The sequence below is a fragment of the Neltuma alba genome, unplaced genomic scaffold, assembly GCF_004799145.2.
Source record: "Neltuma alba isolate B1F8T4 unplaced genomic scaffold, ASM479914v2 tig00011557_pilon, whole genome shotgun sequence".
Lineage (NCBI taxonomy): Eukaryota > Viridiplantae > Streptophyta > Magnoliopsida > Fabales > Fabaceae > Neltuma > Neltuma alba.
Window position 1 is genome coordinate 756,947 of NW_021636216.1, and position 24,298 is coordinate 781,244.

The following is a 24,298-nucleotide window of genomic DNA, read 5'->3' on the forward strand; positions in this document are numbered from 1 at the left end:
TCCGACCAAAAAAACACATGCTCCCTTCTCTAGCTAAGGGCCTGTTTGGTTTGAGGGAAATGGAGGTTTTATCCTCATCTTGTTTGGTTTGATTAAAAAAGAAACGAGAGGAGGATGTTTAATGATTCCTTGTTTGGTTCAAAAAGGAAAGGGATAGTAATAATTAATTTACTATTTTACCATTATATATTAATTTATGTTTTTTATTGATATATTATATAAATTAATTTACATCTTAATTTAAATTATATAATTTAATAAAAATTCAGTCTTATTATGTTAATATGTGTATTAAAAAATTGATACAGTAATTTTTTATTCTAATTAATATAATAATATATTTAAAATAATCAAATTAACAAATTTTATGTGCTCTAAGAAAAATAAAATTTTATTCTCTTTAGGCTATCTTTTTTTCCAGATTTAAAATATATTTAATAAATAACATATTTATAAAAAACAATTAATTTTATAATATTATAATTTTTTATTTAAATAATTTTTTATAATATATTTTTAATTCTAATAATGTATTTTTTTTATTTTTACATAGGATAATATATTTTTTATTTGAAATAAATATCATAATAATATATTTTATGGGTAGAAGTAGAATATTAAAAAAATTATAAAGATATAATGGTTCAAAAATTTGACTCCCCTTAAAAAATCTCAATTTGAAGAGAAGCTAAAATAGGAGGAGGCGGCAGAGGGGACATTTTAGCTCCCCTCCCCTCCAAAATTTTTAACCAAATGAGGGGAGGGGCTCATTTTTCCTCCCCTCCCCCTCCAACCAAACAAACCCTAAGTTGGAGCTTCAGCACTGGCCGGCAGCTAACCAGTTGCTAGCAATGATGAGGGGTCACTTTGATAATTTTTCTTGAATTTTAAAATTCTAATTCGGGTTTACTTCATTTCTTGTCATTTCAAAGTACAAGGTCCCTAAATTAAAATATCACAGTTTTAGGATTGGAATTTCCCTTTTTTTTTTTCAAAATTATTCTATGATTCATTCAATGGAAACATCATCATATTAAATACAATCCAACAACCCGTCACGCCAGCGAGTCCAGTGGTGAGGTTAGATACACCAGCTATAAATAGTCCGCAGCTTCTTCCATCTCTAGATTCTAGAATTAGGTATCATACTTAATTTCTTAGCTTCTTACTCTCCCAATATAGTAAGAAGTAGAACTTTGCAGCTTTAAAATGAAAGTGCGCAACAATTCCTCAAGGGAAAGACCATTTTAGTGACTGGTGCTACGGGCTTCTTAGCAAAAGGTACATCATCTTTATCCCATCACTAATACAAGAAACTAGAGTTTTGCAAGGGAAATTAAATTTTCCACAAGTAATTAATCAATCTGTTCAATAGAGTTGTTTGTTATATACATATAAACATAGATACATCTGTATTTATATTCATACCAACGATATTTTCGCTACCTGCTGTTTTTTCTTGTCCATAATATCTCAGTGATCGACGACCACTTGTCCAACTTGCAGCATGATAATAAAGTCATACCCCTCCGGACCTTAATATATGACTCATTTAATTAATTTAATTAGATTACAAAAGTTAGATAAGTTAGTTTAATTATAAGAAATATGACACGTTTTTCCTAAAATACTATAATCATCTTTCTTAATACCTCTTCTTTCTCTCCTAGTTGATTATGATTGAAAGAATATTCATAGGAGTAATTTAGAGAAAATTGATAAATATGAAAAATAAATCTTATATTTAGAACCAAATCTAACTCAACAATTAGATTCTATATTAAGACCCGTAGGAGTATTGATCTATTCAGAAATTTAGTTGTTGACAAAACATGATAGTGTCATGGGATCTAACTAATCAGTCCCACATTGCCGGATAAGGCTGCTTGTTTTTGTAATTCGAGGTGGACGTATTCTTTTTATTATAAAGTGAATATGAATTTACATGTAATGTTTTGAAAGTTACTCTTCATAATAATATCAGCAATTTTTTACCGAGGTATGCAAGGACAACTATACATCTTTTTAGCCCTTTTTAAATATCATCATCTAGTATCCAGATATTTTTTTTCTGGATCTTATTACCAAATATCCAAACAATCAACTAATCTGATTCGGGATCCGTAGCTTTCCCTCCCCACAAAGATATCTCCTCCAAGGCTCAAATTCGAGCCCCTTGCACCGGCAGACCATCTCTTTATTGGTTACACCTTTCTAGCTTTCATGCAATGTATAACAATAATAACCGGAAAAAAATAATTAGGACTCGTTTGATTTCTTGAGAACGGTTTTTTTATCTTGAAAAACAAAAAATTAAAGTTTATTATACAAAAAACAGAACATCTTTTTAATATTTTATTACATTGTTCTACAAAATTAAAGAATATGCAGAGAAACATTATGCTTTTATTAAAAGAAACTAGTACAAATCCTGTGCGATGCGGGGGACAAACATGTAGCTTTTTTTTTTATATTTTAAATAGCACATAAAATTAGATAATTTTATGCATTGATTTGTTAGATGAATTGGTGATTTTGTTGGCAGTGCAAAAAATTGAATAATTACGAAATGGTCAGTTGAAACTAGGCTATTTGCTTCAAGTTTACAGAAAATAACTGATCTATATATATGCTGACATTAGAATTGTCAAAATACAATAAATTGCAATATTATTGGTTGCAAAAAGTGCAGCTTAATTTCTGCTCTACTCAATTATGTTGTATATTAATGGAAATTACAAACACATACCAAATGCATGTTGTGAAAAAAAAAAAACTAATATTATCCAGTTGTAATGTGTAGCATTGTAGCTGAGGTACGGAGTAGTAATTTGAAATGAAGATGACAAGGGTGAGAGAGAGAGGAAAAATAAAAACAGGATAAACAGCAGCAAAGAAACTATGAATTAAAAAGGGGGAATTTTAACGAAATAAAATTAAGAAGAAAAATGTGTTAAATATCTAATGATAATATAGATTTAGCAAATTTTGCATTAAATTTTGTATAATCATTATTAATTATCAAGTTATGCAACTATATATAGCTAAGGTCCAGTGATGGAGGCAGACTCTTACTCCCTTCCCTACTAATTCTAAATATAAAATCCATTTGAGGGTTCCAGCGTGATTCTAAATATAACGTCACATTTCCTCGTCTATGTATTGAAATTTTTTGAGAAAAATGAAATTGAAAGACCCTAGAAATTGTGAAATTTGGATTTGGATTCATAAAATCACACAATCCCTGTGAGAGACCAAAACTTAAACTGAAACTATGAAATTCAAGCATAATTACAAATTAAACTGAAACTATGAAATTCAAGCATAATTACAAATACCTCCATCTGTAAATGACTCTCATAATGACACATCACCTAGAAATAACAAGTCGTAATTGTAAAATAATAAGTCTCGAGTTGAAATTTTACTCTTCTTTTTTTTTTTTACCAACGGGGTATTTTGGTAATTGTGCTTGAATTTCATAATTCCAATTCAAGTTTTGATCTCTCACACGAATCATGTGATTTTGAGAACCTTAATTGGAATTTCACAATTTTCAGGGTCATTAAATATCATTTTCCCAAATTATTTTCCATAATACTCTTGTTTATGGAGTCACTTTTATCTCTGTAAAGTAACTAAGCAATAAAAAAAGTGTTATTTCTCATGTGTACTTTGTCATCAAGCAATTACTATATCCTTTCTTTTTTGATCAAAACGCCTAATTTTCTTTGCAGTTTTTGTGGAAAAGTCGTTAAGGACTCAACCTGATTTGAAGAAATTGTATCTTCTTCTAAGAGCTTCTGACTCTGATAAAGCTGCACAGCGCTTGCATGATGATGTACATAAATTCATTAATTTAATGGCTAATTCATTCTTCAATTTATAAATTACATGCATATCTACTTAATTACATGCTTTGTTTTTCTTTCCTTCTTATATTTAATATGGCTAGATTATGGGGAAGGACTTGTTCAAGGTTCTTCGAGATAGGTTGGGTGCAGATTTTGATTCTTTCATATCAGAAAAGGTGGAAGCTATTGTTGGCGATGTTTCACTCGTGAACTTGGGACTTAATGATGAAAATATTGGAGATAAAATCACGGAAGAAGTAGATTTTATAGTGAGCTCAGCTGCGACTACTATGTTTGATGAAAGGTAAGCAACTGTGAAACTCACTAGATTGATATATTTGTGATCACTCATGCAGGTGTACAGGATTAGTGTAGAAAAATGATAGAGTATCTCGGATCGTACTTATAGGGAGGTTTTGTTTCTACTAATTTAGATAATTAATAAAAAGCATTTGACGTAGGCAGTCTTAAAAAATATTTCCAAGAGGTTGGTTCTGTAAAACCCTACAACCTGCTTACCATACTTGACCTATTTTCCTCATAACTATGATATATGAAAAAAAACAAAAATGTACAATCTATACACTATCATATCGTGGTTATAAAAGAGACTTGCTCACTTCCAATGTATAACTATGTTAGAAACAGAGTGAACTACTAACATGGTTATAAATGATCTCTTCTTGTACTTGATAGACTTAGTTGTAACAAATAATAAATCACTCTCAAAATAGCATTAAACAGTGAGTTTAATTTTCCAGCCTGTGTCCCTAACCATCACTTATATATATAGTTACTCACTCGTCATCTCCAAATAGCATTAAACAGCTACATGCATATGTTTTTCAGCTTCAATAATCTATTTTTATCATAACACAACAGCACACATATATGTATATATACTCCTTTCGTCACTTTTTATAAGCAACAACTACTATTCCTGTCTTCTATTCCCGTCTTGTCCCTAAATACAAGCAACATTTGCAAGTTATCTTAAATTTTTGTAGCAAATTTTCTAATTTGCCTCTATTGATTACTTATTTTAATACTCAATATATTTATTGTCTCATTTTCCAAACTATCATCTCTCTCCATCAAACATTTTCTCTCTTTCATTATTCTCTTTATTATAATCACTTTCTTATTCTTTTTTTTATACTCTCCCCCTCATAAATAAGCGTAGTTTAGATAAAGAACTTCTAATTTTTACCTATTTATTGTTTTTAACTAACTTTTGAATCTATATAATAGAGTCCTATGTTGGTTATAATAAGGGACGGAGGGAGTAATATTTATTCGATTAAAAACTTAAATGCAGCTTTCATTGTTAACAAATTAGGTTTGTTTCGGTTTGACAGCGTTTCTTCTATAATTTTCTGAAATTCCAGCTCCATTAATTTCCATCCAGTCATCCTTTCAGCATCTCTAAGCATGGTTTGATCATCTATAAAAGTTATTCAGCATTTGGAAACACCAAACAGGGAGTTTTGAATCAGATTCCGGCTTCAAAAATTCAAACCCATCAAGCTTTCTACCACACACATGTATGCAACACTTAAACCATAACCTTTATTGGAATATGCACAATCTCGCCTCTTCAAAATTTCCAAAAGCAGCCCTATCAACTCTGAAAATTTTTCAGATTTGAGAAATGGATTCAAACCATCCGGCCAACCATAACCAAGAACACCCAACCATAATCAAGAACACAACAATTTCATCAATTTGAGCATCTAACCGTCTTTTAAAATTTCCGGCAGCATCATTCTTAAGTCCGAAAATTTTCCAACTTTAGCTATATTGTTTTAAACATCATATGGGAGTCTTCAATTACGCTTTAATGATTTATGGTACTCGTTTAACATTTGGAAGAATCAAACAGTGAGGCCGCTTCCGTTTTCACCCCCAAATCTCAGCTCCTAATAATATGCTCACAACATCATAAATCAATTAACATTTATATAATCTATATATTCCATCATTTAAATATTTCTATCAGATTTCATGAGAAGAAATGACAGAAATGCCTCTGGAAAGCAAGGTCCAGATTCGAAATCATCTTGCCACGGCTTTATTCAATCATGCAAGCCAAGAAACAAGCAATACAACCTATATTCCATCTTCCCTTAATGTTTTCTTACCCTATTATACAGTGTTATTCATTTTCTCTCTCTAAAATCAGATTTCAACCACCATCATCTTGCAGAACACACCCCAAATGAAGAAACAGAGGATGTGAGTTGTGAGAAGGTTTATGTGGCTTACCTTAGTCTAAATCCAAGCTTGCACCCAAGAAATATCCCTGTCTTCCTCTCCTACCACTTCGGTCTTCTTCCTCTTCTTCCATCTTGCTCTCTCTCACTCTGTTTCGATCGTGAAAACTGAAAACGAAGGGAAAAGGTAGGGCTGATGGATTTATAATGGCCCTTGGACCATTTTGTCCTTCTACCAGGTTTTGTTTTCAATTTCATCCCTTCTCCGTTATTCTTAAGACGCCAAATTACTCTAAAAATTAATAATTAACACTTTATAAGGGTTTTATTTCTCAATTAACTTCTTTATCTTATAGACTAATTTTTCTAAACTTTTCAAGCAAAAAATAAACTCTGAGTTATTTTTCTTGAATTTTCTAATAATATAAGCCTTAAATAAATTAATTCTTAAGACTTTATATGAATTAACTTCTTCAAATAGATTCTTTACCTTACAAAATACTTATCCTAAAAATATTGGCTCACAAATTGAACATTAACTATTTTTTCTTCAATTTTTAGGGTAATAGGCTCTTATCTTCAGAAATGAGCTTTAAAATCATTTAAGCCATATTTGGGAAATTAAACCTCTTCATAAATTTTCTAAATGCTTAAAACAATATTTCATAACATCTCTCCAAATTTTTGGGCATTAAATAATTTTAATAATTATTTTTCTCCTTTATCTCTTTAAAATTTCATTAGAAAATAGTCTTTTTGGCCAATAAATTTAATCCTTAAAATAATTCTTTTGAACCTTATAATTCCTTTATAACCTATTTTTTATATCTTTAAAATTTGGAATGTTACACTCTACCTATTTACCTATAAAATATGCACTCTATCAGTTTGCTTAGAATTATTTGGCAAATATTTGAAATGTCTAATTGATGCAGATTTGATGTTGCAATGAAAATCAACACACTGGGCGCTTTGCATGTTTTAAACTTTGCGAAGAGTTGTCCTAATTTACAAGCTCTTCTCCATGTGTCCACAGGTATGTAGACTCTCTTGCCTCATCTCCTGTTGTTATATGATCCAATTGGAAAGAAATATTTCAAATTTAAAATTTTAAATGTTAACAAAGCATTCCTAAATACTTGTATATTAATCTTAATTTTTGAAAACAATAATAATTGACATAATCCTCATTTGAAACTTGTTAGTGTAGTAGTAAAAAATATGCTCTAAAATTTAACTGAATTAAGAAAAGTAAATAAATTTAGAGAGATTTCACCAAAGGAGAGTCAAAGAAGAAAAACACGAAAGACTTTATATTGATTCGGTCCCAACCACTTGACCTGCATCTAGTTTTCAGAACACCTGTGAGTTTCTTCACTAACCCCAAGATGCAATGGGCTCTTAGCGCCACAATATAGTAATTGAGCTCTCTCAATCACTCCCCCTTACTTCCTATAAAGATACAATCCCCTCAAGAGTCCACACTCTTGAGTTACTCGCTAAATGAGTAAAATGATTTACAGACTCTCTTTAAGAGTATATAAAATGAACACTGACGCTCAGAGTTAAGAAACAGAGTATTGAATGTAAGGAATTAATTCGACATATGGTAGCTCAAGTTCATTCTTTTCTTCATTCAATGCTCTTCACGTTTTATACAGAGAGATTTTGAGTTATCCATTAGACACGAGAGCTTGTGCCCGTTGAAGTAGCATTTGCATAGGTTGGTAGTTGTAATGGTTGTCTCATATTTAATGCGTTTCTTACAGGTAGCTTAAGCCTATGATAATTTTTCGTTGAGCCTCGTAACCTATAGAAATGTGTTTGTAATAAAGGTAATAAGTTACTTCATTAGAAAATACAAATAATTAAAAGAAGAAATGATCAACTGAATTTAACTTATGAATTGAAATTCACAGATCAGAGAGCAAAGAATCACAGAATCAATTCTTCAAAGATCTCATTGATGAATAGCCTAATCAATAAGGTTATCGATTAATTGGAAAGATGAGACATTGAAAGCAAGAATCATTTATCGAAGTCATTATGGATCAAGGAGTTTATGAAAAAGGTTATTGATAAAGAGTGACAGTTAAAATAAAGTGATTTATCACAAGGATTCTTCAAAAGTTAAGCGAAAGGACTTGTTACCTGCATCCTATTTGAGTTAGGGGCCATTTTTGCTTTTGATAAAAATATAAGATGAACAATAAAGGCTGAGAAAAGCTTAAAGATATAATAATATCATATTTTCTGAAAATAGCGTGAAGAACAATTTTGAACAAAATAACAGAACTTTATATAAGATGTTATCAATAACTTACTTTATCCAAAAACTTATCCATAATTGAAGTAAACTTTCAAATCCATTTTAAACAATTTTATCTGAAAGGTTATCAATAATTATGTTTATTGAAAAGATGTTAGAAAAAACTCTTTAAAAAAAAACTTAGACAGAGATATGAAAGATAGGAAAAACGTGACTTTTATCGATAAGGTGTTCGATAAATGTATTTATCGATAAAATTATCGATAAACGTATTTATCGATAAGGTTATTGATTAATTTCTCCATAGAACATGTAACTTTAAAAATAAGCAAAGATTTATTGAACATTTTTTTTGAACAACATAAGTTGTTCAGTAAAATACTGATAGAATAGTACTTACTCAATTTCAGATCAAGTTATCAAAGATTATGAAATTGATAAACAAATCAATAAGCCAAAACTCTTTAACTGATTGTAGTAAAGAGAAACTTACCTTTTCATCCAAGGGGTGCTTGATAAATGCTTAACAGTAAAGATATGCAGAGAAACTTAGCCATTTATCCAAAACATGATCAAAAATCTCATTTATCCAAGAAGTGATCGATAAAAGCTTATCAGTAAAGATATACAGAGAAGCTTAGCCATTTACTTTGTCATCATCAAAACCTTAAGTCTAACATTCTTCCTCTTTTCTATGATGACAAAAGAGAAAGTGTGGAATAAACAAAAAGTGCAGAATAATTAAAAAAAAGTAAAAAATCAACAAGTTGAATAAAATCAAAGAGATGAGATCACCAGAAACTAATATATATATATATATATATATATAAAACAAACTTTTTTAATTAAATAGATAGACAAGTAAGCAACAATTAGCCAGATAGTTCAAATAGCAACATAGTAACAAAAAGTCATAAGCTTAGAAAAAATCTAATCAATATCCGCATCATCCAGAGGACTATTCTCCCTATTTTTGTCATCATAAAAAACCGACAGGGTAGAGACTAAGGACGAAGTGGGTGCAGTGAAAGGAATAGGAAGAGGAGGAAGTTGAGTGGTTTGAGAAACAGCATGAGAGATAGGTGGAAGAGGTAAGACAGAGATGATGGTAAGAGGGTTTGTGGTAGTGGTTGAGGATGAAGTGGGGACAAACATAGTGGGTGTGGGAACTGGAGGAGGAACAGAAGAAGGTCCAGGTTCTATTGCTGGTGCAGATAGATGAGAGAACAGTTCTTCAAACGAGAAAGAGGTTCCAGGAGTAGAAAAGTTAGCTGCAAGGGAATTGACTAGACGCTTAATATCTTGAAGCTGCTTTTCTAAAGCATTAAACCTCTGAGTGACTCCTTATTCTAGGACTGCTATTGCTTGTCTATAAAGGGATAACACAGTGTAGAGCCCTTCAAAATTCTTATCCGATACTTCCCTAAGTTCCTTAGCTGTGGTATATAATCTGACTTCAAATGCTTGAAGCTCAGCCTGAAACATACTCCATATAGATGCTCCAAGAAATGAGGGTGCAAAGGCTTGAGCTTGGTCTGCATAGGATTAAGCTTCATCTTGACCGTTGGATGTATTGATAGTTGGTTGCTTTCCTTTCTGCTAATTTTATGTTGGTTGGAAAGGAAGATGTATCTTCATCTTGTTAAGTTGAGTAGTGCCAAAATTAGGAATTTTCTCCTTTTTGTCTCCTAGCTCTAGATGATCGATGTTGTGCAGTTAGAGAAAATAGGAGACCAATTTAGGATAAGGTATTGGAGTTGTTCTAGACTTGAACAAAGTGAAATTCTTGATTTCACTATATATCATTGTTCCAATATTGATCTTTTCTCTACTGATGATCCTAGCTAACAAGATGTAATCCTCTTGAGTTAGGTGAGAGAAGCTTCTAGACTTGTTTACCATGCTCTTGGAGTAGATGTAGTGCATTATTCTGAAATAATCACACATCTAACTTGGAGGAAAGCTGAATTCTCTAGGATAGGTATCAATCTACATTAGAATCTTGTAGACCTTGACAGAATTTCATCTTAGGCCCTCACACATGATCATGAGTACCCAGAAACTCATTGATTTTTTTAGAGTCCAGCTTGATTGTTCTGCCTCTGAGCTTGGTGGTGATATAGCTTCTAGTCAGATTTCCTTCATCATCAGAGGTGTCACTTACTTCCATATTGCAATGGAATCTTTTAACCACTTATGGATTATAGGCTTCTTCAATTCTCAGCCAATTCTCATAGTGCTTTATAGGTTTAGAAAGATCTAATCTAATTTTGTCATTGGCTTTTAGTTGCTCTAAGTTCACATATACCACAAGACAAAATTTTCTTAGAGTAAAGTTTGATTTAAATGTTCCCAATTCCACATCCTGATTCGGATTTCCTTCTAGAAATTCTTCTGCCGAAGCTTGTGAAGGATTACCTTGAAATGGAGCTTGGTAAGAGGCTCCTTCACTCGCTCTTTGCTTCTTCCTTCTTAGTTATTTAGGGACTACCAATCCTAGAGCTGCATTAATGGCTTTTTGAATTGAGACACCTTCATCTGACTCAATTTTTTATCTTTCAAAAACTGGAGGAAGTTTAGAGGTTGAGCGAGTCTTCCTCTTGCTTGGAGTTTCTTGAGATGAGCCTTGGGTTTAGCTATCTCAGATTTTCAGAGTGCTACTTTTGGGTGCTTTCTCTTGTCGAACCTTTGGTTGATACTTGGTTTTGGCACTTGAGGGAATAGTTTCCTTGGTTTGAGCATGCTTCTCTAAGCTTTCTTCCTTGTGCTTCTGGAACCAGGTTGCTTCGCTTGAGCCATTTGATGGTGTGCAAAATGAGAATTTTGAGGAGAAATTTAGGAATTTTCTAAGTAAGGAGGGGTTTAAGGAGGTCAAAAGATGTTTAGGAAGTGATTTTAGAAGAATTTTGAAGGAAATTTAAAGAAACAGGTGAGATTGGATCGTTGCTAGAAAACATGGGTAATGGTTTATCAAGTTAGGGTTCTAGGAATTGATGATCTAATTTCAAAAAATTTACACTTAAACATAGGGAATTATCAATCAGGTTATTAGTAAAGTATGTTATTGATAAGCTCATCAATAAGTTGAAGAAAAAGAAGAACAGTAGAAAATAGATGGAAAAATTATGGAACATGTTATTGAAAAAGCAGTTTATCGAATATGTTATGTATAACTATAAGTTATAGCTAAAACCCATACCTACCTGTGCTGATCGATATTCTCATTGATAATCCTATTTTCTGATAAGCACTTCAAAATTTTAGATTTTCGATAAGATGATCGATAAGTATTACCTGCGAGTCCTTTTCTCTTTTTCCACGATTTCTTTGGTAGTCTTATCAGTAATGTGTTTGATAATGTGTATTTTTGAATTCGTTATTGATCTTTCCTTGAAGGTTTTTTAGATGCTTCCATGTTTGATAATGATATCTACAAATGTCATTATCGATTAAACCATCAATAAATGTAGTAATTTTTAAATACCTTCTTAAGCAACTATCGATATATTCTTCAAAAATTTGCTCCTTTGTTTATCTCTGTTTTTCAATGTCATAACAGAGTATCTTGCAAAACAAATTTCTTTCTACTTTGATGCTTAAGTTAGCTTTCAAATCATCAAAAAATTAAATTTAAATACTTAGAATGAAGAGATAAAATGGAATTCCTTACAACTTATTGGGATTCACCGTTCCCAATTCTCGTCTAAAGAAAATGAATTTTTGTTGATCGAGTGGTTTTATGAAGACGTCTACCACTTAATATTAAGTAGGAATGAATTCTACTTTCACATCCTTTTTTTGAACATGATACCGAATGAAATGATGTCATACAATGATATGCTTGGTTCAAGCATGATGAACTGGATTCTTTGATAAGCTGATTGTGCTTGTATTGTCACAAAGAATTGGAATTTTCTCTAACTTGATCCCTAAATCTTGTAATTATTGTTTTAACCATAATGTTTGAGCACAACAACTTACAGTGGCAATATACTTTGGCTCGGTGGAGGATACAACTATGGTGTTTTGCTTTTTACTTGACCATGAGACTAGACATCCTCTGAGGAATTGACATTGTCCACTTGTGCTTTTTCTATCAGTTTTATATCCTCCATGATCAACGTCTGAGTAGCCCATTAAGTATTTTGATCCTTTCTTCAGATACTATATCCCTAGATCTAGTGTTTCGATACGATATCTAAGAATTCTCTTGATAGCTTCTTTATATGATTCCTTTAGGAGCTGACTGATATCTAACACATTCCTATACTAAATTGAATGTTTGGTTTGCTTTCTGTGAGATAGAGTAATGATCCTATCATTCCTTGATATTTTGTTAAGTTCACATTCTTGCCTTTTTTGTCTACATCCAAAGATATCGTTGAGCTCACTGGAGTGTTTGCATTTTTTTCCTAATCCAATCCATATTTCTTTAGAAGTTCTCTCAGATATTTCATTTGTGATATGAATATGCCATTCTTTCTTTGTTTGATTTGTAATCTCAGAAAGAAATTTAGTTCTCCTATCATTGACATCTCAAATTCTTTGTGTAGCAACTTGGCAAACTTTTGGCAAAGATCTTTATTAGTAGCACCAAATATAATATCATCTACATAAATTTGAACTATTAAGAGTTCCTTTTTATAAAAGGTGTTGTGTCAACCTTGCCTCTTTCAAAACCTTTTTCTATCAGGAAACTGCTAAGGCATTCATACCATGCTCTAGGTGTTTGTCTCAAATTGTATAATGCCTTTTTCAATTTATAAACATGATCAGGAAGGTTGGGATCTACAAAGTCAGGGGGTTGTTTAATAAATACTTCTTCCATTATGTAACTATTTAAAAAGGCACTTTGGATGTCCATTTGATATAATTTGAAGTCTTCTATACAGGTAAAGGCTAGGAGTATTTGTATGGCTTCCAATCTGGCTATTGGAGTATATGTTTCCTCATAATCAATACCTTCTTAGTTATAGCATTTTACAGCCAATTTAGCCTTGTTCCTAATGATTTGTGCAGATTCATTGAGTTTATTCTTGAATACCCATTTAGTGTCTATGACTAGATGGTCATTAGGTTAGGATACCGAGTCTCAAACTTGATTTCTCTCAAATTGGTTCAGCTCTGCTGGCATGGCCACTATCCAAAATTTATTGGATAAAACCTTATCAATATTGGTTAGTTCAATATTTGAAATAAATGTAAAGAAATGCACTTCATTGAACACTTGTCTCTAGGGCAGAGCAACAAGTGGGTTGAGCAGCCTGTGCCCTAGCCCTTAGCCCATCCGTTTAAAGTTATATGGGTACGAGCTGCCCTATACCTGTGATGAACCCATTTAAGCCCGTAATAAATGAGCTGAGAATAAATGGTCAACTTAAATGGGTTATGGGCAACCCATTTAGGGACTGACTTTCCTTTTTCTTGACAAAAAAAAAAAAAAAGAGCTAGAAATTTGAATCAGCTTAAAAGGCGCTGACAAGTGATAACCATAATCCATAGCTCATTGTCATTAAAGCCAAATTTTCAAAGTCAGAACTCAACTAAATTTCATAAAAAAATGACAAGATCAGGAAGGGCAAAACATTTTTTGAAAATGAAGATGATAGATTTAAAGAGAATAAAAAAATGTCATAGCAAAAATTACAACCAGCTTACACCAAATAGATTCAAATTCAATGAATGAGTATGAGACTGATGAGGCTGAGGCACGATAGAGCAAAGAGTAGTGAGTAGTTATGGATGTAGAGAGAAGATGCTAGAGCGAGATGCCAAGAGGTTGACACTGTGATGAAGCCATGAGAGTGGCTAACTGGTTACCGTTGCCCTTCGGGTGGTCAAGATCAGAGATCCATGGCTGAGGTAGCTTAGTATCAATGGAGGAGAGATGGTGACAGTGATGTGAGAGAGTAGAGAAAGAAGAGAGAAGTAGGTGGAGGAGGAAGGCAACAATAAAAAATATTGGTGAGAAGTAAAAACAGGAAAATGGAAAGGACTTTGGGAAGAGAAGAAAAGCGGCGACCTGCGATAGGAAAGGATTGGGGAACAGTGAAGTAGCGAACCTAAGCAGCGAGAGGCAGAGAGGGTTTCTTACTTCCTTTTCTAATTGTTTAGTTCTAAATTTTAAATGATATATAAAAATTTGATAAAAACATGTCTAGTGCGGGCAACGGGAATCGCACCTAGGAGTTGGAACCAATATAATGCGCAAGACTCCTCTACCACTGAGCCAAGGTTCCTATTGTTGTGTGACTGAGAAAAATAACATATTATAATACACTTCATAGATTAAAAAATAAAAAAATATAAATAGGCGGGCACAGACAGCCCCCGTTTATTATATTAGAGCGCTCGTTTGAGCCCACCCATTTTATATGCATTTTGGGCGGGCCCAAACGAGTAAAATTTTTTCAGGGTTGTGGACGGGTTTAGTGGGTTGCTGGTTCTTTGCGTAGCCCTACTTGTCTTCGAGTGTTAACCCCTTCATTGACTTCCCTAATGACTTAGTCTAGAGAATGGTCTTTGTTATGTCTCCAAGCCTTGGGTTGTTCTTAATCATCCTGACAAAACGTTTCATTTGGCTTATCTTTATTTTCTTCATTTTCTACCAAAGGCGTTTTGTTTAGTGACTTGCCTAGACCCAATTTTTCTAAACCTTGAACAATCTCAGTGTTATCATCTGGAGGTTTTGAGATTGACTTAGTTTCAGCAAACACAACTTGAATTGATTCTTCTATAGTAGAAGTTCTTTTATTAAAAACTCTATAAGCTTTACTACGGTTACAATATCCCAAAAAAAACCTTCATCAGCTTTAAGATCAAATTTACCAAGATTTTCTTTATTATTGTTGGTGAATATATCATCTACTTCCAAAGATCCTCAGATGAGTTAGATTTAGCTTCCTTCCTTCGTGCAACTCATAAGGAGTCTTCCTGAGCAATGTTCTTATGTATGCTCTGTTGGAGATATAGCATGCCATACTTATGGCTTCTACTTGGAACACTTGAGATATTTCTTTTTCATTTAACATTGCTCTGGCCATCTTCGTGAGAACTCTATTTTTTCATTCCATGATTCCATTTTGTTGAGGTGTTCTTGGTGTTGAGAAATTGTGATCGATGCCATGTTCATCGTAATAGTCAACAAACTCATTATTCTCGAATTCTCCTTTATGATCAATCCTGATTGACACAATAGACATAACTTTCTTATTTTGGACCTTTTTAGCAAAAATAATAAATGCATTAAAAGTCTCGTCTTTTAAAGAGAGAAATAGCATCCAAGTAAATCTTAAATAGTTATTAACTATCACTGGAGTATATAAGTTTCCACCAAAACTTTCAACTCTCTATAGACCAACCAAATCCATATGAAGCATTTGGAGTGGTCTTTCAGTTGAGACTGTCTTCTTTAATTTAAAAGAGGACTTTGTTTTTTTTCCCTTCTGACAAGCATCAAAGATAATGTCATGTTTAAAATGAATTTTAGGTAAACTAATAACTGAATCTTTTTTGGTTAATTTTGAAAGTCGATTCATATTTATATCAGCAAGATGTTTATGCCAAAGCCAGCTTTTGTCATTTTTACTCACAAAGCAATTTTCAGAAGACTTTGAATCTATTTGAATAGTATAGCAATTACCATCCCTTAGAGCCTTCAATTTTGCATTCAGTTCTTTCTTCTTAAGTGGTAACTCATCCTTGTTGATGATCATGCATTCTTCTTAATCGAAGATTATCTAGATTTTTTTGTTGGCACTTTGATTGACATTGAGTAGGCTGTGACATAGTCCTTCAATATAATAAACGTCTTCAACTTTCATTCTTTTGTCACCTCTTATTTCTCTAATTCTGGCTATTCTTCCAAATTGATTCCCTCCGAAACTTACTTTACCACCTTTCTAAGTGGAGAATTTGTCAATATCACCTGTCATATATCTTGAGCATCCACTATCAATGTACCATTTATTTGTTTTAGATGCCTTAAGACAAACCTGCATAAAAAAAAAATCAAGCTTTAGGTACCCATATTTTATTGGGTCCTTTTTGGTTAGTATGCATTATCCGTGGTACATAAGTATCTTTGGGCACCCATTTTAATATTCTGTAGGTTTCTTTGTTCTTGTGATAACAAGAAGATATAGTGTGACCCTTACAGTTATAGTAAGAACAGTGCACGAAGGGATTAGATGAATTAATTGAATTTTTAAAGAATGTTAACTACGATTGTTCACCACTTTTCTTCCTTATTTTTCTCTTATCCTGAGTAGGATCATATCCTGTTCTGGATTTGTTCGTTGTACATCGTTGAGCTCCTAATGTTACTTTGAGTATTTCACTGCCATTTGTAAGCTTTTCAAGATTCTTTGTGAGCTCTTTGTTTTTCCTTTTGATCTACTCATACTTTGTACAAATTGAAAGATTGGCCTCTTTTTGCTTCAATTATTCTTCCAAACTCTTGATTTTCTTTTTGGAGCTTACTAATTTAGAATGTAAAGCATTAAATTTAGACTATAATTCATCATAGGAAGCTTTAGAAATGATTACCTCATCAGTCTCAAAATCTTCATCTTCTTATGCTATAAGACAGATGTTGGCCGTCTCCCCATCATCATTATCATCTTCTGATGAGCTATCTCCCCATATCGAGGTGACGAAGGCCTTCTTCTTTCTGAATTTTCCTTTTCTTTTACCTTTATCCTTCGATCTAGATAACTAAGGACAGTCTGCTTTAATGTGTCTAGGTTTCTTCCATTCAAAGTAGATGACTGGTTCTTTAGGTTCCATCTGAGATGTGGAGGCCTTTCGTTTTGGTTGAAATCTCCTTCGTACTTTGTTCTAGTAGAATTTTTTGAATCTCTTGATTATGAGATCTATTTCTTCATCCTTCAGGTCTTCTTCACCATCTTTTTTACTCTCTTAAACTTTAAGAGCAATGTGTCACATCCAGGTGAATTTAGCATTGATAGAAGGGATGAAAATTTAGTTGAGGGCCAATAGGGAAAGAATGTTGGATAAGAAAACTAAGTATGGTCTGAGACCCAAAAAGGGTCCGGACTGACATTTTCAAATTTATCAATCTAAGAAGGGAAAAATGGAAAAATTTGAGAAAAATTCTAGAAAATTTCCTAAAAATGAAAAATTAGTGAATTAGAGGTTTTGGAACCTCAATGAAGGCCTTAGAGGTGAAATCGGTGTGAAAATAAATTATTACAGAATTTTCTGAATACGGAGGTTTTTAAAAAAACAGTGGAAAATTAAAGGAGAATAATTATTTTAAAAGGTGAATGACATGGAGAGAAATGAATTTTTGGAGGCCTCAAAAAATTACAGAATGTTACGAGTGAATAGTAACTGATAAAGTTTCAAAATGGTTTGGGATTTTGATTTGGGTTGTGAGTCATCTTTTTGAGCCATCCTAAACCATTTGTGGGACCCATATTGGGCTTGGAATGAAGTCCAATTTCGTGATAATTCTGGAGGCTTCAAATTAATTAAAAAAAACCCAAAATTAGTAGATAATTGTTGGAAAAATCTAGAATTAGGACACGTGGATGAAATCTCATTCCCCTCAATAATAAATAATCAATAGGATCCTCAGGGATATGTTCAAGAATAGGGAGATGGTATATCGATGGAAGGAATTATGTTACGGAAGTATATGGAAGTGATTTACCATCTTTGTATATGTATGACGCTTGTTATGTAATATTATGCATATGTATGGACTATAGTGAAATGTGTATCAATGACATGGATATCTTATATTTAAACAATTGCTCAAGAAATTATGGTTGACGTATGTGTTGTATGATGGGAAAAGCCAGATGAAAGGAAAAGGAAAAGAAAAAGAAAAAGAAAAAGAAAAAGGAAGAATGGTATGAGAAAAGGGATAAAAGTTGACTTTTTGGGAGTAAAGTTTGACCAACATGATTTTGAGCACTTGGATGAATCTGGATCTAAAATTTGACATACTTATAGATATCATTTTTAGCTTTAAAAACTGGTAATTCATTAAATTTGGATTTTTGTACAGAAAGTTATGCCCTTCTAAATTTGGGCATAAATCCTAGAAAATTGAAAAATGACTAAATGAATAGTACCATGTTGAGCGAGATCTGGGATTGATACATGAGGTCTGGATACCAAAGAGTATTTTTTTTCTTTAAAGAGCATGTCAAGAGCTTTCCATAGAGCTTGGAACCACTTTGTTTAGATTTTTCTACAATTAGTTATAAATTTTCAAAATTGGTCCAAAATTACTGTGAATAGTGTACGAAAATCAGGAAATGGAAATTGTGAGATTAAAATTTCTCACACTTAAGCCTTGTATAATGATTCTGAATGGTTCTAATTGATGTATAATGAGGTAATAAAGGAGGTGTGACATAATACCTTTGTGGGTTTTCTCATTCATTTCCTTTCTATACTTCTGCTTGCTTTCGTACTCTGTTAGGCTTCTAAAGAGTACAACAACTGACCGGATTGATTCTCCTTTTTTTTCTTCAATGCTTGTCACCTTTGGTTCCCACTATTTGGTGAGTCTGCTCAGTATCTTCCTTACTTGACCCTCTTGGCTATACTTTTTGTCGAGAGCATTCATGTGATTAATGAGGTATGAGAACCTTACTTCTATATCTCGAATGCCTTCTCCAACTTTCATTCTGAATAGCTCAAATTCTATAGTGATAGTATTGACTCTGCTTTGTTTCACCCTAGTTATTCCTTCGTGAGTTATCTTTAGAGTTTCCCATATTTCTTTTGCTATTTTCATGCTTGAAACCTAAAAGAATTCTTTCTGATTTAAGGCACATGTCACCATATTAATCACCTTGTCATTCAGCAGAATAAGCCTTTTATCCTCATCGTCAAATTCACTTAGATCCTTAGGGACCTGTTGATTATTTATTGTCTTCTTGGGAGTATAATTGCCTTACTCTATTACGTTCCATAATCTGTATTCTTATGCCTTGATGAAGATTTTCATTCTCAACTTTCAAAAGGTGAAGTTCTCTCCATTAAAATTGGGTGGTTTTATCGTAGAGCATCCTTCGAGTAGCAGTCTATCACCAAATCCTGCCATTAGGGTCTCTCTTGAGACGGTTAAGTTTTATTCAAAGAGACCTGCTCTAATACCAAATGTTAGTGTAGCAGTTTTACCCAAGAGGGGGCTGAATTGGGTGATAAAAAATATGCTCTAAAATTTAACTGAATTAAGAAAAATAGATAAGTTTAGAGAGATTTTACTGAAGGAGAGTCAGAGAAGAAAAACATGCAGGACTTTATATTGGTTTAGTCCCAACCACTTAATCTACGTCCAGTTCTTAGAACACCTCTAAGTTTCTTCACTAACTCCAAGATTCAAAAGGCTCTTGGCATCACAGTACAGTAATTGAGCTCTCTCAATCACTCCCTCTTACTTCCTGTAAGGATATACAATCCCCTTAAGAGTCCCACACTCCTGAGTCACTTGCTAAATGAGTAAAAGGATTTATAGACTCTCTTTAAGAGTATATAAAATGAACACTGATGCTCAAAGTTAAGAAACAGAGGATTGAATGCAAGGAATTAATTCGACATATGGTAGCTCAAGTTCATTCTTTTCTTCATTCAATGCTCTTCGCGTTTTATACCAAGAGATTTTTAGTTATTTGTTAGACATGAGAGCTTGTAACCATTGAAGTAGCATCTGCGTATGTTGGTAGTTGCAATGGTTGTCTTGTATTTAATGTGTTTCTAATAGGTAGCCTAAGCCTATGATAATTTTTTATTGAGCCTCGTAACCTGTAAAAATGTCTCTATAATAAATGTAATAAGTTACTTTATCAGAGAATGCAAATAATTAAAAGAAGAAATGATCAACCTTGGGATTTAAATTATGAATTGAAATTCACAAATCAGAGAGTAGAGAATCACAAAATCAATTCTGCGAAGATCTCATCGATGAATAGCCTAATTGATAAGGTTATCGATTAATTAGAAACATGAGAACTTGAAAGCAAGACTCGTTTATCAAAATCATTATGAATCCTAGAGTTTATGAAAAAGCTTATCGATAAAGAGTGACAGTTAAAATAAAGTGATTTATCACGAGGATTTTTCAAAAGTTAAGTGAAAGGATTTGTTACTTGCATCCCATCTGAGTAAGGGCCATTTCTGATTTTAATAAAAATATAAGATAAACAATGAGAGCTGAGAAAAGTTTGAAGATGGAATAATATCATATTTTCTGAAAACAGCGTGAAGAACAATTTCAAACAAAATAACTCAATTTTATATAGGATGTTATCGATAACTTACTTTATCCAAAAATTTATTGATAATTGAAGTAAACTTTCAAATCTATTTTAAATAGTTTTATTTGAAAGCTTATCAATAATTACGTTTATCAAAAAGTTGTTAGAAAAGACTCTTAAAAAAAACTTGGATAGAGATATGAAAGATAGGAAAAACGTGACTTTTATCGATAAGGTGTTTGATAAATGTATTTATTGATGAAATTATTGATAGATGTATTTGATAAGATTATCGATTAATTTCTCTATAGAACATGTAACTTTAAAAACAAGAAGAGATTCATCGAATATTTTTTTGAACAACATAAGTTGTTCAGTAAAATACTGAGATAAGAGTAATTACTTAATTTCAGATCAAGTTATCGAATATTATAGAAATCGATAAACATATCGGCAAGCCAAAACTCTTTAACTGATTATAGTGTAGAGAAATTTACTCATATATTCAAGAGGTGATTGATAAATGCTTAACAGTAAAGATATGCAAAGAAACTTAACCATTTATCCAAAACATGATTGAAAATCTCATTTATCCAATAAGTGATCAATAAAAGCTTATCAGTAAAGATACGCAGAGAAACTTAGCTATTTACTTTGTCATCGTCAAAACTTTAGGTCTAACAAAACAAAGGGTATTAAGATGCAAAGATTGACAAGATAATTTCTAAAAAGCTTAAGGTGGAAATATGCCCTGGAAGTTTTCACTCAAAAGCATTGGGCATCCAAAAGTTTTTTTGAGAGCAAATTTACTCTAAAAGTTTAAAATCATAACAATATTATCCTTGTCATTTAAAAGATAACATTGACGGTAAACACAGTGATGTTGACTATTAATATTTTTAACAATAAATGGTAATATTGCTACGGTTTTAAGCTTTTCGGTTTGTCTTCCAAAAAAGCTTTTAGGTATCTAACACTCTTGGCTGAAAATTTTCAAGTTCACCATACTGAACCCTTTATAAAAGGATAAAGGTGCAACTTTAACTAAGTTCAATTTCACCCATTTTTTCAGTTTTTAGATATGATTGCAATTTAGTTACTCCAATAAAAGTTGTTAATAATTTGATAAAAGAAAACAAAATGAATAATATTAATTGTTAAGATGAATAAAAGGAAAATGGAAATTTTTTAAAAAAAGGATGAGATGGCACCAAATTTTAAAAAAACAATGGTGAAATTATACTATTAAAAATATTAAGGTGCTGAGTGCAGATGAAAAATAACAAGATCGGGGTGCTCAATGCTAGTTCACCCTTCATAAAATCGGGAGACAAAACTAAAACTTCACATCAAGTTAGAAAACCAAATGTATACTTTTACCCATGTTTTATCATCTTTAATTTTTTTCATATATATAACCAACTTATGTAATATAAATCTTTCAGCATATGTACGCGGTGAAGCTTACAATGAGAAGGTGATTAAAGAAGAACCATTAAAGATGGGTCAGACAATAAAAGGGAACTCAAAATTAGATATTGAATCAGAAAAAGAAATGATGGAGAAAAGAATGAATGAGCTTGAAGCAGATAATGTTGGCGGAGAGGCCTTGACTTCTGCAATGAGAGATTATGGAATTGAGAGGTTTCTTTCTGCTCCTATTTTATTATGATGTGTTATTAATTATGTCTAATAAAAATATATATTTATGATGATGATGATCATTCAAATTTGATAAAAGCGTAACAGGGCAAACTTGTATGGGTGGCCAAACACTTACGTATTCACAAAGGCAATGGGAGAGATGATTCTGTCAACTTATAAAGACAATGTGCCCTTAATCATCATACGTCCTTCCATAATAACAAGTACCATCAAAGAACCCTTTCCCGGATGGATTGAAGCTTTCAGGTATACAACTATTATTATTATTATTATTATTGCAATTATAGTAGTGGTTGAATTGTGATATATAATGTTCGTCGTCTTCTTCCATGTCTCTTGTATTGTTATCAATGGCTTCTTCCTTTGTTTTTTTTTTTCCTTTTTTTTTATTGGTTGCAGAACAGTTGACAGTGTGATTGGTAGCGATGGTAAAGGAACAATATCAAACTTTCTAGGCGATCCTAAGACAATAGTGGCTATGGTAAGTTAGGCTAACATTGGCATATTTATCAGATGTTATTTTTCTTGTTTAAATTTAAATCCTCTTCTAAAGTTCATAAGAAAAATTAAACTAAACTAGTAAAATAAATGTAAATTATTAATGGTGATTGTACATATATAGATACCTGTGGACATGGTGACAAATTGCATGGTGGCAGCAATGGTGACCCATTCCTTTAATAAAGATTCTTCAGGGAATTTCATCTACCATGTTTGTTCTTCTTCCAGAAATCCTCTCAGATTATTAAATGTTAGTGAATTCTCAAATCTTTTCTTCTCAAAACACCCACTGACCAGCAAAAATGGAGAACCAATAATGACGTCCAAGTTAAGATTTGCAACAAATCTGGATTTTCAGACACACCTGATGATCCGATATGTGTTACCACTAAAGGTATGCTATATATATGCCCTCATTAATTCATTTATATGTGCCTGACAGAAAATCTGCGTCGTTAAGTTATTGAAACTCATGTATACACCTGTATAAATACTTTTATGTATTCTACAAGGTGTTAAATTTGGGGAACAAGGCGTTTTTCCAGATCTTCAATGATTGGTACAGTGTCAATGAAAAAAAGGTCCAATTGACGATAAGAATGGCTAAAATTTACGAGCCCTATGCGTTCTTCAAAGCCGTGTATGTTCCTTAACTATTCTTCATTCCTTAAAGAATGGAAACTTTTTATTCACACACACACACACACACACACACACACATATATATATATATTAATTCAAACACTTGATTAACCATGAATTAAATTTTGTACATAACAGGTTTGATGTCACAAACACAGAAAACTTATACATGGCAACGAAGATGAGGAATGTTGAATTCGACCCCAAGAGCATTGATTGGACAGACTATATGATGAATGTTCATATTCCTGGCCTCATCAAGTTTGTAATTAAGTTATCTCCCAAATTATAGAAATATTGGTCAGAATATAAGAACATTATATGTACTGAAGTTTAATTTATTACCAGTGAGTGTCGTGTGGTATGAGTGGAATATAATAAATGAATGCCAACAGACTAACACGCACATATATGTTCTTTTGCCAATTCAATTTTAGTTATGTGTGTGTAATTATAGGAGATGGTTATGCAATTGATTTGTGCATAATTGTCATGCAAATTCAGCTATTTCATAATTTCCTCTTTATTTATTAAAATAATTTTATATGGTATATTTGTTGGGAATTAATTAGTAAAGATCAAAGAGATTGTAAATAGACATGTTAGGGATATGCATTTGATGGGTTAGAATATTTAATGAGGATTCTTTATAAAATCCCAAAAAAAATTTTCGAATGAAACTGAATAACAATTTTCAAAGGATTAAAGGTCAAAAATACCCATGAAAATACACCAAAAGTTCACACAACACCATGAACTTTCTTTGGACTCAAATCTACCCTTCAAAGTTTAACAAGAGGTCAATAATACTAGCGCCATTAACGTCCATTTTTTAAGCAATGGGACCTACTTTTTTTAAATGAAAATACCAAAATACCTCCACTAGAAAAAAGTTATGGGTAAAAAATACCCACAAAC

The 24,298-nt window shown here is 32.3% G+C and overlaps 1 protein-coding gene and 1 long non-coding RNA gene across 2 annotated transcripts; one reads left to right on the forward strand and one right to left on the reverse strand.

Moving 5' to 3' along the window:
• Positions 1–1,012: 1,012 nt before the first annotated feature.
• On the forward strand, positions 1,013–23,867 carry LOC114714956 (fatty acyl-CoA reductase 1-like). The gene is made up of 9 exons (XM_028899754.1): positions 1,013–1,281; positions 3,738–4,158; positions 7,003–7,103; positions 22,018–22,216; positions 22,322–22,483; positions 22,637–22,718; positions 22,860–23,132; positions 23,251–23,378; positions 23,519–23,867. The coding sequence occupies exons 2-9, from the start codon at positions 3,959–3,961 to the stop codon at positions 23,670–23,672; spliced, it is 1,299 nt and encodes a 432-aa protein (XP_028755587.1). The 5' UTR covers positions 1,013–1,281; positions 3,738–3,958; the 3' UTR covers positions 23,673–23,867.
• Positions 5,232–6,200, reverse strand: LOC114714957 (uncharacterized). The gene is made up of 2 exons (XR_003737497.1): positions 6,120–6,200; positions 5,232–5,481 (listed from the first exon to the last, which is right to left on the reverse strand). It is a non-coding gene; the product is annotated as an uncharacterized LOC114714957 (long non-coding RNA).
• Positions 23,868–24,298: the final 431 nt, after the last annotated feature.

Coding starts and splice junctions, on each gene's coding strand:
- LOC114714956 (XM_028899754.1), top strand. CDS start 3,959: ATGGGGAAGGACTTGTTCAAGGTTCTTCGAGATAGGTTGGGTGCAGAT. Junction 22,217..22,321: donor AGAGATTATGGAATTGAGAG/GTTTCTTTCTGC, acceptor AAAGCGTAACAG/GGCAAACTTGTATGGGTGGC. Junction 22,719..22,859: donor CTAAGACAATAGTGGCTATG/GTAAGTTAGGCT, acceptor GTACATATATAG/ATACCTGTGGACATGGTGAC.